Genomic DNA, 15,638 nt, shown 5'->3' on the forward strand with positions numbered 1-15,638 from the left:
CCTCCAGGCTTTGGAACACAGATTAAGAAAATTAAGAGGGGCTAGGGACTTGAACTGAGTGGGCAGAGTCACGGCTGGGACCACACTCGAAGAAGCTGACTGAGAATGAGGACGTGGAGAAGGCCTAAGGATAGTGGAGGTGACAGAGACCTGAGCCCCAACTTCCAGTTCCCTTCTGCTTTTTGCTGCCCACAAGTTGGGTCTTTTTAGCAAAGATTCTTTAATTTGAGCAAGATTCAGTAGCTTCCTGTTCCTTATGGACAAACAGCCCTGAATATGACAGTCTCTCTGGAGGGTGGATCATACCCAGCTCATGGACTCTTGAAAGCCCAGTGTGGGGGGCTGGCAGGGGTGTTCCCGATATTTGCTGCCTTATCCTATCTCTAACCTGGCCTAAGAGCAGCCACAGCCATTCTCCCCGTATGGGAGGGTCTGTGGTCTTCTCAGTTTGTGTCTCAAGGGGTGGAGAGGTGGCAGGGTGGTGCAGTAGCAGGTGCTGAGGGCTGGGGTCAGTGGGTGAGGATCTGGGCTCTGCTACTTCCAGACTGTGTGACCTGAGGCAAGCTACACACCTCTCTGAGTGTCCACTCTTCTGTGACAGGGTTGTAAAGGGAGGAGTCACAGGGCAGGTCCTGAATCTTTCTGAAAATAACCCTGGTGGTGATTAAGAAAGGACAAGTGGCCCTGGCCAGTTTGACTCAGTGGTTAGAGCGTCGGCCTGCGGTCCAGAGAGACCCGGGTTCGGTTCCCGCTAAGGGCACGTACCTCAGTTGCAGTTTGTCCCCGGCCCTGGTTGGGTTGTGCAAGTGGCAGCCACTCTATGTGTCCCTTTCATGTTGATGTTTCTCTCTCTCTCTCTTTCTCTCTCTCTCTCTCTCTCTCTCTCTCTCTCTCTCTCTCTCTCTCTCTCTCCCCCACTCTATCTGAACAAAAAAAATGGAAAATGTCCTTGGATGAGGACAAAAAACAAAAGAAAGGACAAGTGAACGAGCGCTCTGGGTACTGGGCACAGACAATTCACCTTGACCGAGGCCGCTTTTTCATTTGGGCTTTCCAGTACTTTGATGTTTGTTTCAATACAAAAGACTCTAAATCGCCTGCTTCCTCTACCTGCCCAGACCCTTTATATTTGAAAGTAGTGTTCTAGGGAGAGGCACCTGTTTAATCTGTGGCTTTGAGGACTCTGTGCTTATCACTGTAAAACCTGGCAGACATGCTGCCAATCAGAGGGCCCTCCGATGGCAGGCCCTCTTCCTAACTTCCGTAGGGTGGGGTGTGCAGGACACCTTCCTGGCTTAAACCCCACTTCCCAGAGGGCATCCCAGAGCCCAGGGCCTTCCTACTGAGAGGCAGGGTCCCCACACTCTGGCTGCCAAGGACTGCAGTGGTGTCCTGACTGCATTGGGGAAAAGCCATGGGTGAGAGCCCAGGCTCCAGGGTCCTGGGCCTCTGAAATTTGGCCTCTGCCATGTAATCATAACAATCATTGCAGCCCCCAGTTTTCAGTGTTTGAGTGAAGGAGGCCAGGTCTGTCTGTCTCCTAAATCATGCTTGACACTGTGGTGAGTCACTTTCTCTCTTTGAATGCCAGTTTTCTTATCTGTAAAGCAGAGATGACAACAATATCAATAACCTCAGAGTTATGCAAGAAAGTGTCTATCAAGTACATGCTCCCTAAACAATAATCAACGTCGCCACTGCCAGCATCGTGTCCCCCAGGACCCAGAATACTCACCCACCCTCCTCTGCTCCCTGCCCGGAGGTACCTCCCCTTCTTCTGCTCACGGTGGCTACACTTGCTTCCTAGAGTGAGGCATCAGGACGCTAGGGCATGTGCATCATCAACACTTTAATCATTTCGAAGGTAGGCTTTGACCAGCCCTGCAGGGCCCTCACCAGCTGCTATAGCACAGCTAGCTCTGGGGCCGCCTCTGACAGTGGACTGGACAGCTGGGCTCAGGGATGCAGCTCCTGGCTCCACAGGTCTCCTTGTAGCACCCCAATCCCAGAGTGGGCGGTACTCACAATGCCAGTGGCCAGCGGACTTCTGTGCTAAGGAGTCGGAAATGCTTCATGCTTTCATTCACACTAACACTGGCCTTCACCGGATGCCTGCAGGTCCAGGCTAGGCCAGACCCAGGCAGACAGACATCCCAGGGAAGGTGCTTGGCTCCCTACTCCCAGGTAGGCAGTGGCTTAGGAGCCCTACAGGGTGGTGGTTGCGTGATCTGGGGACATTCCTCCAAGTGCACATGAGGTGGCAGCAGGGTCAGGCATGTGACTGTGACAGGGACGTCTGGATGTAGGGTAGAGGTACAGAGATTGTTCAAGGCAGCTGGGGTAGGTGAGCTGGGTGGCTACCAGACAACCAGCCTCAGCTCGATGGTTTCTCCATTCTGGGGTCTGTAGTCAGCAATGCCTGCAGAAACAGGTTGAGCAGGGGTGTTAACAGGCCAAAGTGTCCCTCCCACATCTCATCTTCTGGACCTCCACCCCGAGGTAAGTGTCTGTCAGATCTGCTCATGGCTTGCTGGTAGGAAACTGGGGGCTGTCTAGAGCCAATGCAGAGACTCTAAACTCAGTTGTGACATCCCTGAGGCCCACAGCAGTGGGGCATCCCCCAGAGGGTAGGGGTAAGGGACAGCATACTGGATAAACAACACCGGGTGAAAAGAACCAGAGACCCTGACAACACTTGATGATCACTGTCTTCATAGTCCCTGAGGGGCTGTCAGGAAGAGGGACTTGCTCAGTGTGACCTGGAGGGAGAAGCAGGACCACAAGTGAAGTCTCCCAGGAACCAGCCTTTGCTCTCTGGAGACAACCCAGGCCCAGCATGACACCTGGGTTCAAGCTTCAGTTCTGTCCCTCACTAGGGTGTGACACTGGGCAAATTATTTAACCTCTGTGAGTGCTGGTGTCCCCATTTCTGAAATGGGGATAATAAGGATATCAATAACTGTGCTCTCCTTCTTCCCATGGGCGTGGGCTCCCTGCTAGACTAGAAGGCCAGGAGTGCAGGAGGTAGAGGACACAACTGCCCATGTCTGCCTCATGGCTGAGTCCACTGGGCTCGTCCCCTAGGCTACATCCTCCAGTCCAGCCTTTATTAGTAATAGAGGCCAGATCTGGGGTCTTCATCTGCCACCCTTTTGTTTTACTTATCAATCTGTGCAGAAGCCAGGAAGGGAAAGAAAATGCTTCTTAGGGGGGTTTTCTCTCAGAAAGCTCCCACCTTCCATAAAGCACTCGGCCCAACGGCAGGTACATGGTAAGTGCTGGGTAGAAGTTCAGGTAGCAGGAGCAGGATGGATGACTGTTAAGGGTCTGTTTGATGACTGGGCTGCTGCACAAGGATGCTCATGACAGTTTGGGGCATAAGACATAAAACTAGAGACAACCCAGAGGTCTACCCATCCTGCTCCATGCCCCTTGTTGCAATACCCAGTACTGGGGTGGGCCTGACTGGTCTAAGCAAGTCATGTGGTGATCTCTTCTCTCCAGCCAATAATGGTCACAGAACCTGGACCATCTTCTAGCAAGAGGGATGGGCCCAGGAATGCACCTTTGTCCCATTCCACCTTTGAGACACCAGGAGAAGTTTTCTGGGGAGTCAGATGAGTTTCCTCAATCCTAAAAGGGAACAGCCCTGGGAAGACACAGCATAACCTCTTTGGAGAAGGAAGCCAACCAAAAAAGGGTGGTGGAGTCCTAGGGAAGTGGGCTGGAGCCCATGTTACACCAGCCCTGAAATCCTCGCTCCCTCTGGACTCCAGTCACAGGGCCAGCAGCTGTCAAACTGTGGGAGCTAGTTTGTACTGCATTTATTGTTAGCTGCAGCCCAAAGCACCCTCCTGGATAACATATTCTATGTGGCCATTACAAAAAAATAGGAAAATCTACACATACCAACATAGAAAGATGTCTGTAATATATTAAGAATGGAAAAAATTAGATTATACACAGTATATACAGCTGCACCATCTGATATGCTAGCCATTAACCACACATGGCTACTGAGCGTGTGAAATCTTAGTTTTAAAAAAAAAAAGGGCCCTGGCCGGTTTGGCTCAGCGGTTAGAGCGTCGGCCTGCGGTCCTGAGAGACCCGGGTTCGGTTCCCGCTAAGGGCGCGTACCTCGGTTGCAGTTTGTCCCCCCCTGGTCGGTTGTGCGGGTGGCAGCCACTCGATGTGTTCCTTTCACATTGATGTTTCTCTCTCTCTCTCTGTTCCTCTCTCTCCCTCCCACTCTACCTGAACGAAAAATGGAAAAATGTCCTCCGATGAGGATTAAAAAAAAAAAAAAAAAGGGCAAGCAAAATATGTCATTAATAATTTTACATTGACTTCATCCTGGAATGAGAATATTTTGGATATACTGGGTTAAATAAGACTATATTATTAATATTAGTTTCACCAACGAGAAATTTTAGAAGTACGTGTGGGGCTTACATTTTATTTCTATCAGATAGCATTGCTATAGAGTATGGCTCCATTTTTTATGAATGACAAACTTACATATTTAAAAACTATCTGGAAGAAAATACACCAAAAGTTTACAGGGGTTATTTGTGGGTAGTGAATTACAGGTGATTTGAATTTTCTTCTTTTTTACCTATCTGCTTTCCTAGAGTTGTCACACTAAAATTCTTAAGAATTCAGTTAAGTAAACTATGCAAACTTGAGCACAACAATTATCTGAGGCTGGGGCCCAGGACGGTTCTGGGGAAAGCTGGGGTGCGTGGATGAAGCCTCACTTCTGGGACAGGGCTGGGGTGAGGGACACATCCAGAGGTGGCCAGCCACCAACTCACCTTGCTGCAACGGAATGTCAGGGGCTTGGATAAGCTGCCAGAACTCACGTTCCCCTGCCTTTTTCCCCATCACAGAGGTCAGGTAAGGGCCTGACAAGGAGGCTTCTGTTTCATACCTATCAAAGGGACAGGCAAAGAGGGCAAAACACTGACTTTTGCTTCCATTCACCCAAGGGCAGAAGCGGAGCTCACCCACACTAAGAACTTAGGGCCAGTGCTGGCCAAACCCTTCCTGGGTCACCTTGCCATGGGTCTCACCTCCACCCCTCCTCTCCAGCTCCACTGATACTGCCCATGCAGGTGACTTCATCCCCTCTGTACTGGCCATGACCATGGCCTGCAGGAAGGAGCACCTATTATTACATTATCAACCCAGCAGCTGGCCCCTCTCTGAGGGCTGATATTGTAGGGGTGAGAATCAAAAGCTGCCAACATCACATATAAAATGCCAATGTCCAGTGAGAGAGGGAGAAGCCAGTGTGCAGAGAGAAGTTGGAACATGGGGGACAGAGTCACACAGTGGAAGCACTGGATCCCTGGTTCTGGAAGTTTCTGTGGTTCAGTGGCACTTCCCCTTCTTGTGGCTGGGTTGCTCAGGCTTCTCTCTGACTCTGTATACACCGTGCTCCTCATTACCAGAGAGCGCTGGAGTTAGAGTTCTGGTCCTTGCAACTAAGAATCTCCTTACTCACACCACCACCCTGAACCCCTTGCCTCCAGCTTTGCATTTCTCCAACTTATCTGGACGCCACAGCCAAAGGGTCCTCTTAAAACTCCATGGGCCATGTCCCTCCTCTCTCTCCAGAATACTTGGTCTTAGAGAAGGAAGGTTTTTATAGTTTTAAGAAACAGAAATCCATTCAGGATGACTTAAGCAAAGGGTAAGTATTGTTTTAGGGGGTACCATGGAGCAGCCCCTTTCCCCAGACATTCCCTAACTCTGTGGGGCCATGTGGTCCCTAACATTGTGTGTGTGTGTGTGTGTGTGTGTGTGTGTGTGTGTGTGTGGCGGCAGGGTCACATGGCTGCTCAGGACACTTCTCTCTGCACACTGTGTTCTTCCTTTATCTCTCTTTTCCCTTTATCTCTCTGTCTCTGTCTCTCTGGCCTGAAATTTCTTGGGCCCAGATGACCCCAAGGCTCCATCTATGGTCCCTCCCTGGCTGATGGAGGCTTTCCTTTGGGAAATCAAACTGGAGACAGAAATTGGGGCCCTCTCAAACTGAGGCATATCTTTCTAGAAGAGAAGTCTGGGGTCTGGGTGACCTGATGGAAGGCGCTCAACTACTCTGGGCCAGATTCTCTATTGGTAACACAAGAAACATTCCCATCTTATTTAGGCATGATCCCATTTCAGGGACGTGGGTTAGGATGGGGTGAGGGCTGGGAGGTGGGGGTCTCACATGAATTCTCCAAGCTCCTGGGCCTTCTTCAGGACATCTTCCAAGGAGGACCCAGCAGGGACAGAGATGGTGTGTCTGTATGGTGGCCAGACACTGGGGACCTTCAGCAAGACATAGATGTCCTCTGAGACTTGACCTGGTGAGGGGGGCACTGTAGCTGGTTCCAACATGACTGTACCAAGGAGAGAAGAAATGTCAGCTAGTATGAGGGCAAGGAGCCTGGGTGTTAGTCCTCCTTTCTTCCCTTAAGACACTGTGACCTATCAGGACCTCCTCCTTCCATATGGTCCCATCTCAGCCAACAGTACCACCACCTGCTTGTCTCAAACCTGGCTGCCATCCCAGGCCACCCCTGTCCCTTTGCCCCCACATCCCCAACTACCCAAGGTCAGGCGCCTCAATGGTTTCTCTGCCTCCAGTATCCCCCCTCATATCTATCTGCTAGATAGCACCCCAGAGGGCTCTTTCTAGAATATGCATCTGCTCATATCACTCCCCTGTTCTCTCTGAGGATCTCCTCTGCTTTTCATTCTTCTGCTTGCCACTCCAGCTCATTCTCCCAGACCCCCCTCTTTAGCAAGACCCTTCATCCAAATTCCAGTCTTTACACCTCTGTGCCTTTGCTCTTGTTGCCTCTTCTCTGTTCTGCCCTTCCTCCTCTCTTTTCCACTGGCAAATCCCACTCCCAACTCAAGTTCCTCTCCCAGAGGAAGCCCTGATTCAAGCTGCTAATTGGGACTCATTACGATGAATAAGAGCTAACCAAAATGCTCACTCCCCATTCATTCATTCATTCATTCATTCACTCAAACATTTCTGTACTTGGTATTGCAAAAGGGCTGGAGATTCCTGGCCCACCCAGAGCTCTCCATTTGGTGTCTCCCTCCACACAATGTGAGCTTCTAAAAAACCACATCTTAGCTGCCAGTGTGTCCCATGCACACCTGCAAACTTCTATTGACTCAGCAAATCAGGACAATAACCACCCCTCATTGGGCTACGAAGACTTCAATGAATGCCCTGCAGATTGTAAACAGCCGAGCTTCCGTGAAAGGCGTGACTACCTCTTGGTGCCAGGCAGTCTGGGGAGATGAGATCCACATAGCTCTTGTGGTTTAGGACAGGCAGTAGCTGGGAAATCATGAGAACATTCTGGAAAGCACCATCCTGCAGACTGGTCAACAGAGCAGCCCTTGCATTGAAGCATGCTGTGCCTAGCTCCACTCCAGGCACAGGGGAGGTCATCAACAACTGGCGACAGAGTGGAGGAGAAGGAGAAGGTGAGTCAACTAGCAGGGAGAAATCTCCCACGAGCCACCAGGGTGGACCACAGTCCCAGAGACTCTTTCTCACCTGCAGTGCCAGAGGGGTGCTGTAGACATTCCCAAAGTAGCCCTCTGGGGTCTGAGCCTTCAGGATCTTCTCTTGCACTATCCTGATGGCTAGGGTGATCCTGTTTCTCAGATTGGGGTTGAGGTTGGAGCGCTCTAGACAGGTGAAGGCCAAGCCCGCCATGGCCTCTGTGTCTGCAGGGAACAGAACATTGGGGTCAGACCAGGCAGGGTGGAGGGGCAATGGATGGGCAGAAGGACTTGAAGAAGAGAGTCAACATGGTCAGATCAGCATCTTAGAAAGTTTCTACCAGCTAGGGGGACCAATTCAGCTCAGTTTGACCACGACTTTCCCAGTTTGGGCACTGTAAGTCCAGTGTCCTGGGAAACCCCTTAGTCCTGAGCTAACTGGGATGGTTGGTCTCCCTGTCCCTGTCTACTGTTTGGTAGTTAGAGGTTAGGGAGAAACTGGAGGAGCTAGATCCAAAAGGACTTTATTCTAAGTCACTCATTCTCAAACCTGCCTGCACATTGGAATCACCAGGCAAGTTTTAAATGGTTGGATACCTGGATTCATCCCAAGGTGGTCTGGTTTAATAGGTCCAGGAAGTTGACTGGGCCCTGAGGGTTTTTAAGTTTTCCTATGCCCAAAGTGACTTATTGTGTCCACAGTGGTTTTTCTACAAGCTCCTGAGATAGAACAAGGTCCCTGCTGGCAGAGGCCCTGCTGCCTTCTTCTCTCTGGGCATCTAACCACCCCTCTAACCTACTCTATCCCATCCCACCCTATGCGAGGCACACACACACACTCAGACCAGGCCCTGAATTATAATGACAAGAAAGGGCACTGGAGGCCCCTGATCACACAGTGAGGAAGCAGATCCAGGATCCAGGTCTCAGGCTTCTCAGCTCATACGATGATAAATCACAGCTATATATCTAGAACTTTCTCCATGCCAGGCATCATGCTAAGCTCTTTACTTATAAGGCATGCTTTATCGAGATGCTGCTCGAAAGTTATTTTACAGGAGAAACTGAACCAGAAAGACCAGCTGACTTGTCCAGGATGTCCTACAATGTGCCATGGAGCTGGGTCAGGATTCCAGTCCAGCTCCAATGCTGGGCACAGCCACTGCACCATACACAAGCCCTCGCCATTTTGCTCCTAGTGGACTCAATAGGCAGGGGTCCCAAGGACAGGAGCATGGGGCCAGAGGATAGAAGCCTTCAGTTGGGGCTGGGGGTTGGAGCTAGAGGAGCGCCAGCCTGGCCTTGCGGCATCTGCCCACTCACCCACAGAGAGGTGGCCCTGGAGGAGATGGTGGTCATGTTCTACAGCATACAGAAGCTTGCCAACCACACTGTCATGGACCCGCTTCTGGTGGACACACAAGGCCAGGATGCTCAGGCTGTACTGGTAGTAGCTGGAGTGCGGGTAGCCCTTGTGATTGTGCCCTAAGAGAGAGAAAAGCAAGGGGTGAGGGTGTCACACCAGGCCTGAGGGGTTACCTCTCTGTCCCACCAACACACAGGACCCTATGGCCTCTACTTTCCAATACCCTCCTTTGGGTCATGGGATCCTTCATTCCCTCAACACATACTTGCTGAGGCCCCACTAGATGTCAGGCTTTGTGTTTGGAGGTAGGAATACAGGGCAACAGGCCAGGCACAGTGCAGCTTGGGCCTCCAACAATAATACTATTCACACTCACAAGAGCACGATTAGAACTGAAACATGGATAGAGGTCCATGGTGCAGTATAACAGAGATCTTTGAGTATCTGGGGAGTTGGGGCAGGAATCTTCAAGGAAGTGATGCTGGGGAGTGAGGTGGGAGAGAGCTGGAGGGGAGGGAAACTTTCCAGATGCGGGGAACATATATTGAGACCCTGACTGGGGAGCTAAGAGAAGGCCAGTGTGCAAGAGACATATGAAGAAATGCTCAACATCACTAATCATCAGAGAGATGCAAATTAAAACAACAATGAGGTATCACCTCACACCTGTCAGAATGGCCGCCATCAACAAATCATCAAACAACAAGTGTTGGCGAGGGTGTGGAGAAAAGGGGACTCTAATACACTGCTGGTGGGAATGCAGACTGGTGCAGCCGCTATGGAAAACAATATGGTGCTACCTCAAAAAATTAAAAATTGAACTTCCATTTGACCCAGTGATCCCACTGCTGGGAATATACCCTAGGAAGCCTGAAACACCAATCAGGAAGAATATATGTACCCCCATGTTCATAGCAGCACTATTTACAATAGCTAAGATCTGGAAACAGCCCAAGTGTCCACCAGTAGACGAATGGATAAAAAAGCTGTGGTACATATACACAATGGAATACTATGCAGCGGTAAGAAAGAAAGATCTCTTATCCTTTGAGACGACATGGAGGGACCTGGAAAGTATTATCCTAAGTGAAAGAAGTCAAGCAGAGAAGGACAAATACCACATGATCTCACTTATATACGGAATATAATGAACATAACAGTCTGAGGAATACAGTAGACCCAGACACATGGAAGTGGGGCACAGACTGACATCCCTCAGAAGAGGGGATGGGGGGTGGGGGGGGGTGGGAAGAGATAAACCACAGGACTTATTTGCATGTATGCATGACCAATGGACATGGACAACTAAGCCGGGGACAGGGTGGAGGGGGGGTGGGGTGGGGGGTGCCAATGGGGTAAAAAGGTAAAATATCTGTAACAAAAAAAAATAAATAAATAGAAAAAAAAAAAAAAGAGAAGGTCAGTGTGGCTGGAGCCCATGGAGGGACGGGTGAGTTGGTGAGCCAGAGAGTGGATGGGCAGAGCCTAGAGAGCAGAACATGGCAGACAGGCGGGGCCTGTGGGCTGTGAACCCAGTAGTGAGCAGCCCCTGCAGGGTTTAAGAAGCACTAAAGATCAGATTTATATTTAAAATGATCGCTCTGTGTGTGCTGGGTCAAGTCAGGAGGCAGGAATGTTAGCAGGAGAAGGTGAGGAGTAAGTAATAAGAAGGCTGGGCTGTTGTTCCAGAGGTGGATAGTTAGATCAGTCTTGGTGGCTGAGCAGCAAAACTTGCCGACAGAGTGCATGTGGAGTGTAGGATAGTCTTGATCAAGGATGACTACTGGGACAGGCCCAGCCTCCAAGTGGATAGTGAGATAGGTAGAATGGAGGACAAAGGAAGCCTGGGGAGAAAATGAAAAATTCTGATTAGCCCGCCCCACCCCTGGCAGACTATGTGCCCTCACCAATGGTCCTCTTCTCATCCTCCAGGAACCGTTTCAACTGTGAGACCAGCCTGTCTCCCTTGTGACCTCCAACAAACTCGCAGTTGGCCTTGAGAGCAAGCATGTAGAGAGCCAGCTGGCCCATGGATGGCTTGGTTGGGAGGTCACTGTTGTCATCGCTGGAGGCAAGCATAGGACAAAGCCAGTTAACAACACTTCCAGGAGAAAATGCCACCCAGGTAAGCCTGGCTTGGGCCGCAACCCAGACCAACATTACAAAGTGGGAAAAAATCCTAGCAGTTGGAAAATTTGCGAGAACCTCCCCAAAGTAGATATAGTCAGCCATGTAAGTTGTGAGGTGTATGCCACACATGTTTCATAAAGATGAAAAATTAAATGCAAGGACAAACTCTGAGGGTTCTTTCATCCAAATGACCTGTGCTTGCCCCATCATTTTGGTCACCCTTCACCCTTTCTCTCTTCTCCCTGCCCTGCATCCCTTCTCAAGAAGGAAATGCTCCATGGTGCTCCTGATCCTTCATCTCTCATTCAAATTCTCACACTGGACCTCAGAATAGACCTCCCATTAATCACCCTAGAAACAGAGCACAAAGTCATGTGCTGCTTCTGAGTTCAGTATGGAAGAGTGTGGTCATGAATCAGTGATCTCTGCCCCAGGCATGGAATAGAAGCATAGTTGCTGCTTCTGAGCTCAGTATGGAAGAGTGTGGTCCTGGATTAGTGATGTCTGCCTCAGGTACAGGAGGGTTCAGTAGCAGCACAAGGACTCTGTACTGGCATCTCCAGTCTAGTCAAACCAACTCCATTCAACAGATGGAAAATGGCCCAAGGGAGATGAAACTTGTCTAAGGTCTCCCAACCAAGCAGTGACAGGCCCAAACCAGAATGCAAGTCTCCTGTCTCTTAGGATGTGGAGCAAGACATGGGGAAAAAGAAGAGAGAGCGTGACAATACCTCAGGAGGCTCTGCTGGTAATCAAGCTTGAGGCTGTGTAGGTAGAGGACCTCCTTGGTGCCAGCCTCCATGCTGGAGAGGCGCAGGCCCACATAGATACTGGGGTTCAGATGTTCCACAGAGAGCTGGTCCATCCAGGGCAAGAGGTGCTGGCCTAGACTCTGCACTAGGTTGTGGTCCACCTCTGGTATGTCTTAGGAAAGAGAACAAGCCAAATGAGGTCGTAGGGGCAGGCCACCAGCAAGGAAATAATTTTACCTTATCAGGACCTTCTTCAAGGAATAAATGTCCCCACTCCACCTCCACCTACAATATACCCTACTTGTATGGGGAAATCTAGCCTAATTAAAGGCAGCAGGGTAATAGGGGGAAAGCAGGTATCCCAAAACAGAGGTTGGAGTGGACCAGGGAGGGGTGGTAGGCTGAGGGTAGAGGAAGCTGGTTGCCAGGCAACTACTTTGCCCATCATGGGTGACAGAAAGACCGGAGGCCAAGCCCTGTGGTATGGCCCAGGTACACCTGACCTCATTTGGTCCTCATGCCAGCCCCTTGATGTAAGTACTGTCACTGCTTTGCACAAATGAGGAAACAAACATTCAAAGTCATGTCTTACATGAAGCTGCTGAGCCAAGGATGGACCTATCTGCAAAGCCGCTGCCCTTTGACACTGCTGATCTCTCGTTCTACCCATTTACAAAAACTTCAACCCACACGCAGAACATGTTACACATCTGATTTTAAAACACTGCCCACTGCCCCCTGGCTACCTGGGGCTGCTTGGTGAACTTCTCTGTGCAGATCTCAAAATAGCCCTTTTCTGCCACCTTTGTTTAGTCAAAGAGGACCAGAAATGGTGAGGTGAATAGTTAAAAAGCCATCACGTTTACAACCATTTATCTGTGTGCTTTGAGATTTACCTAAAACTAAGTAACTAAAATACAAAAATACCCAGGAAGTGGAAGTCTCAGGGGTATTTTCCAGGGGCTGCTGACCTACTTCCCAGACCATGTCGACCTCTGCCCACCCTCCTTCCTTAGGAAAAGAACCTGAGCTGAGCAAGTGGCTTGGCAGTCACCTTGGACTTCTCCTCATCTACTGCCTCCAGGTCACTGCAGGGCTCCAGCTGTGTCCTCTGTGCCCTGTCCCAGGATACTGTGCAAGGCTGCCCCTCCCAAAGGAATTGCCAGGCAGAGAGCTTCCTGGGCCTTGGGGCTCCTCTCACACAGCCTCATCTCTTCTGGTTTGGGTCCTACCTTCTTACAACTGTTTTCCCCAAAGTCAAAGGTGCATGTTGCTATGAGAGCAGGAAGGTAGGGGAAGTGGGATGGGGGGAGTGGGAATTGCTCTTTTTCCCGTTTCTATCTCTTAGGGTCTTTCTGTATGTCTGTCTCCATCTCTCTCTCTCTCTCTCTCTCTCTCTCTCTCTCTCTCTCTCTCTGACTAGCTCAGTCTCTATATCACTCAGCCTGTCTCTCTGGTCATTCTCTTCCCCTCTCTCTTTTCTTCAAAATGGTGAGGGAATCCCTGCCCCCACCCTGGGCTCTGACCTCCGGTAGGTGAGTCAGCCCTGGGGTTAGAAGTGATAAGAAAAGAAGCTAGAGCTATAAACAGCCTTATTAAAAGGAAGGAGCCAGGCAGATTCACTCAGGGTAATAAAAGTGACCCTGGGCCATCACCCTTCCCCCCTGGAGGCTCCTGCTCACTGGGCCGCTCAGCTCTGCATACTGGCATTGACATTCTGAAGCCCAGGAGCCCACCTTGTACAGGCATTAGTGCAGCATCCCTACTAATTTCACAAAGCTTTAAGCTGGTAAAGCAGGTGCATGGGATCCTGGCACACACAAAGGAGGAAGGCTGGGGCATTCTTAGCCCATTTTGCAGGTGAGGGAGTAAGGCTGGGAGTGACTAAGTGACTCAGACTAGCAAGCTGCACCCAAAAACCCAGTCCAGGGATCTCCAGGGCTCTCCAGGCTCCATGGGAAGGGGACTTCTAAAATGTTCACAATTAGTTGAGGTTGAGGACCAAGTCCCAGGTCTCCCCTGGGGACAGTCTAGACAGGAACCAAGAGCCAAGAGCTAAGGGGTCTGGTTTCACTTGTGGAACACAAGCTGGAGGCTCTGGTGCCCAAGACCTTGTCCTGGAGTTCTGAGAACTGAGCCTGGCAAAGCCAGATTCCTGGAAAGCTGGAGCACCTTGGGTGCCTGGCCCCTTCAACCCTTGACTGCTTCATCTGTCATCTGGACATGACTGAACCTGCCTCTTGGTTTTTCCAAGGATCACAAAAGACCCTGGTGGTGAAAGTGCATTGCTGAGCATAATGCTATGGGCAGAATACAGAGGGAAGAAGAGCGGTGGGTGGCTCCGGAGTTCAAAGGGTTCCCTTCCTGGCTTCTGTTTCCTGCCTGGCCCCAGCGCCCAGGTAGCCCCAAGCCTGTGCACTCAGACTCAGACAGGTCCTGAGAGTCCCCAGGGGTTCTGGCCCTGGTGCACAAGGAATATAATGCCAGCGTCTCACCATGGCCTCCCTGCCCCTCTGGGAATCATCTCCCCACCAGGGTCTCCATACTCACTTCCCTCTGCCTATCCCCCACTCCTTTCCTTGCCAGTTTCTTTTCCTCCTGTTGCCCCCAGCCCCTTGGAAATCCTTCCCCAATCTTTCTCCCTGAATCGGTGGCCTTTGTGCCTTCCTTTGACATTCACCTCAGCCACCAAACAAACACAGCACTGATTTGCCTCTTGACTTCCTTTGTCTGTCCCTCCACTAGAACGGAATTTTTAGGAGGACAGGGACTGGATCTGTCTTGCTCTTTGTGCTTTTCCCAAATCCTAACACCACACCTGTCACAGGGGAGGTTCAATCAATGTTCATTGAATGAATAAATGAATGAATTAATGGAGGCCATTGTGTCCGGTGGGGAATCAGACATACAATTACTCTCAATGCAATGTGCTAAACACTGAGGTCCAGCTAAGCCCAAACTGCTGTGGGAGCCCAAAGAGGCAGGCAGATAAGTGTTTCCTCCCCGACACATTGGCACCTCGGTTTCCCCAGCTATATAATGAGGGGCTTGGACAAGATGATCCTTCCTCCTAAGGACCCGGGAGGAAAGAGGCACGGGTAGGTCCAGTTACTTACTGCAGATATCAGCGAGAGCCCCCAGGGCCGCCAGCAGGAAGAGGAGGGCCCCAAGGTGCCCCATAGCAGCAGCAGGTGGGTGAGCAGGACAGACTCCTAGGGCTGGCCTTGCAGAGGTTGTCCTGACCACAGCTGGTCACTGCTCCGAAAGACGCAGCTTTCTGTCACTGATTAATCTCTTGGCGGCGTCTGGCAGCGTGCTGCTAAGTCAGCAGAGACAGAAAGAGGAAAAGGTCTGTAGCTGAGGGGAAATGAAGGCCAAAGAACAGAGGAAGGAAGGGCAGAGTGGCCTTCCTGGAGGTAGGAGCAAGGAGAGGGGGAGGGCAAGTAGGGATGGTGTGAGACGTTTTGAAGCCAGCCACATTCTGTCCTGTCCTGCCTGAAGAGCCCGCCATCGGATCTGCCCAAATCTGTCTGACTGTGCCTGTCTGGTATCCCCCAACTGTTCCAGCAGTGCACCGGCAGTGCTAGGGTGCCTACCTGTTGCCCCTCACAGAAGGAGCCCCTGGAAGTGGCCACAGAGGCCTGGGACAGGGAGGAGAACCGGGAGCCGTGGTGGTCACATGAGCGAGAGAGCCTGCTGGAGCCAGCTGTTATCTGCCCGCCCAGAGGGGTGGGGCTGGTTGGACCTGGACCAGACAGGCTAGTTTCCTTAACCAACGGGAAAACTGGGAGCACCCTGGAGGCAAAACAAAACAAGTTAAGAAACAGAATTTAATCATTTGAGACACAAAGCCATGAGTAGCAAGGTTATTT

The 15,638-nt window shown here is 50.8% G+C and overlaps 1 protein-coding gene across 2 annotated transcripts; it reads right to left on the reverse strand.

The window, feature by feature from the left end:
• Positions 1-1,815: 1,815 nt before the first annotated feature.
• Positions 1,816-15,432, reverse strand: TCN2 (transcobalamin 2). 2 transcript variants are annotated; one of them, XM_036276774.1, is made up of 10 exons: positions 15,363-15,432; positions 14,883-15,082; positions 11,746-11,938; positions 10,792-10,949; positions 8,842-9,003; positions 7,571-7,743; positions 7,282-7,468; positions 6,218-6,389; positions 4,815-4,930; positions 1,816-2,419 (listed from the first exon to the last, which is right to left on the reverse strand). In XM_036276774.1, exons 2-10 carry the CDS (start codon positions 14,944-14,946, stop codon positions 2,358-2,360), a joined length of 1,287 nt encoding a protein of 428 aa, XP_036132667.1. In that variant the 5' UTR covers positions 14,947-15,082; positions 15,363-15,432; the 3' UTR covers positions 1,816-2,357. The 2 variants fall into 2 exon arrangements, with proteins under 2 accessions (XP_036132667.1, XP_036132668.1); XM_036276775.1 differs by having other exon boundaries at positions 14,883-15,085.
• Positions 15,433-15,638: the final 206 nt, after the last annotated feature.

This window comes from Molossus molossus, unplaced genomic scaffold (assembly GCF_014108415.1).
Source record: "Molossus molossus isolate mMolMol1 unplaced genomic scaffold, mMolMol1.p scaffold_m16_p_22, whole genome shotgun sequence".
Taxonomy (NCBI): domain Eukaryota; kingdom Metazoa; phylum Chordata; class Mammalia; order Chiroptera; family Molossidae; genus Molossus; species Molossus molossus.

Coding starts and splice junctions, on each gene's coding strand:
- TCN2 (XM_036276774.1), bottom strand. CDS start 14,946: ATGGGGCACCTTGGGGCCCTCCTCTTCCTGCTGGCGGCCCTGGGGGCT. Junction 9,004..10,791: donor GGATGAGAAGAGGACCATTG/GTGAGGGCACAT, acceptor TCTCTCTCTTAG/GGCACAATCACAAGGGCTAC. Junction 6,390..7,281: donor AGACTGCCTGGCACCAAGAG/GTAGTCACGCCT, acceptor TCCTTGGTACAG/TCATGTTGGAACCAGCTACA.